Below are 2,244 nucleotides of genomic sequence, written 5' to 3'. Positions count from 1 at the left end.
GTGTGTGTGTGTGTGTGTGTGTGTGTGTGTGTGTGTGTGTGTTTGAGACGGAGTTTTGCTCTTGTTGTCCTGACTGGAATACAATTGCACAATCTTGGCTTACTACAGCCTCCACCTCTTGGGTTCAAGTGGTGCTCCTGCCTCAGCCTTCTGAGCAGCTGGGTTTACAGGAGCACACCACCATGCCCAGCTAATTTCATATTTTCAGTAGAGATGGGATTTCACCATGTTGTCCAGGCTAATCTCAAACTCCTGACCTCAGGTGATTTGTCCACCTCAGATTACAGGCATGAACCACCACTCCCGGCCAAGTTACAATATATTGCCATGTCTTTTGCACAAGAAGTTTATGAATACTAAGTAGATAATATATTAATGCATAAAAGTACTTTGTATACTGAGTAAATACTGTATTTTTCCTATTAGCATTTGAGCAAGTTACATTTTACTGACATTTCTTTAAATATATCACAAATTTCAAAATGTGTAACAATAAATTATCGACCTCTTCCTTCAGAATGCATTTTAAAAATACGTTTTCTTTAAGAAATTAAAATGTGAAATTTACATGTTGATTTAGGTTCATCAGATTGAAGAAGAAATGCGTGAACTTTTGGAAGAAACATGCAAGAATAAAAAAACAATGGAAGCAAAAATTAAGCAGCTTGCTTTTGCCTTAAGTGAAATTCAGCAAGATATGTGATGGTTCTGAGAATGAATTTAATTGAAATGGACCAGCAGACATATTGTAAAAATGATTAAATATTGTAATAGTAGTAACTGCTATGACTTTTAAATGTCTCTTTCTACACGTTTCATTATGAATATATTTTTAAAGACTTTTGATCAAATATTTATTAATTGTATATGTAGGTTTTTTATAATAAATTGTTGACAATTATGTCTATTAGAAAAAACTATTATAACTAGACTGACAACATTTTTATTGTTTCTGTACTATACATTGTTTGGTAATTACACATTTGCCTACAGATTTTTAACAAAAAGATTAGTATTTTGACTATATAAGGGAAAATATTTTAATCATTGTTGTTGCCTTATTGTGATGATAAACTAATTATATTTTTTGATGTCATTTAGTTAATGTAGCTCAATTCTTTTAAAGTGCTTATGTAGCCAAAAAGCATTTGAAATCTGTATGATAAAAGATGTGGCATTCTTAAGAAACCATATGTAGCCATCTCCACATCACGCATTATGACCCCTTTTTTTAATAATGCATATGACTTTTCATTAAAGATTACATTTAAGGTTTTATAAATATTGTCTGTTCCTGAAGAGGAACACCACTGTTCCACCTTCATTCTCACTTCTACTCACTGTATATGAAGAAATGCTGATATTGCAACTAGAAGCAGTAATTCATTTCATTTCATACCAGGTCATGTATTACTGTTTCACTTTTGTCACATCATATGCTATATATGCAGAACAAAAATCTTAAGTACTATGCCCCTCTTCTATTTCTAAAAGGAAGAAAATATACATTTTCTTGATATCAGTACTGAATTACGTTTTTAAAAGTAAATGGAACAAAAATAATTGCTTCATAAAGAGAAGGCCCCATTTCATTATAGATAATCTTCATGTTGAAATTTGTGAGACATCAAACATACCAGCATGTATAATGGGAGTCTTAGAAGGGGGATAAATATTTGGAGAAGTAATGGCTGAAAACTCCCTCACTTTGATTTAAAATACCCTTACATGGCTGGGTGCAGTGGCTCATGCCTATAATCTTAGCACTTTGAGAGGCTGAGGCAGGAGGATTGTTTGAGCCCAGGAGTTAAGAGACCAGCCTGGGCAACATAGTGAGCCCTGTCTCTTAAAACACAAACAAACAAAAAACTACAAATATAAGATTTTAGTAAAGCCTGGGTAAACACAGAACTACATCTAGACATGTTTTATAGTGAAACTGTTAGGGAAGATCTCAAAAGGAGCAAGAAAATTTTCTCATACAGAGGAACAACAGTTTAGCAGCTGACTTAACAAAACAATGGAGGCCAGAAGGCAGTGGCAATATATTTGACATGTGGAAGAAAAGGAACTGTCAATCTAGAATTCTACATCTAGCAAAATTGTTCTTCAAAGTAAATGCAAAATAGACATTCTCAGGTTAATGAAGACCAAGAAAGTGTATTGATAGCCAGCCTGCCTTAAAAGCTGAAGAAAACCTTAAAGGCTTCAAAGAAATACCAGAAACTGACTCAAATCACTGTT

General features: G+C 33.5%; 1 protein-coding gene across 6 annotated transcripts in view; it reads left to right on the top strand.

Annotated features, from left to right (window-relative positions):
* LRRCC1 (leucine rich repeat and coiled-coil centrosomal protein 1) overlaps positions 1-1,281 on the top strand; it is a 36,981-nt gene extending 35,700 nt beyond the window's left edge. For 3 of the 6 annotated variants that reach the window (XM_032250174.1, XM_032250140.1, XM_032250143.1), the window contains one exon: positions 581-1,278. In XM_032250174.1, the coding sequence (XP_032106065.1) occupies positions 581-703 (123 nt within the window). In that variant the 3' untranslated portion in view covers positions 704-1,278. Of the gene's footprint in view, positions 1-580 lie in introns of all 6 variants that reach the window. The other 3 variants (XM_032250157.1, XM_032250164.1, XM_032250150.1) reach the window with 2 other exon arrangements.
* Positions 1,282-2,244: the final 963 nt, after the last annotated feature.

Source organism: Sapajus apella, unplaced genomic scaffold (genome assembly GCF_009761245.1).
Source record: "Sapajus apella isolate SASKATOON/1434 unplaced genomic scaffold, GSC_monkey_1.0 scaffold3, whole genome shotgun sequence".
NCBI classification, from domain to species: Eukaryota; Metazoa; Chordata; class Mammalia; order Primates; family Cebidae; genus Sapajus; species Sapajus apella.
Note: the sequence above shows the minus strand (reverse complement) of the source record. Positions and strands in the feature narration are given on the sequence as shown.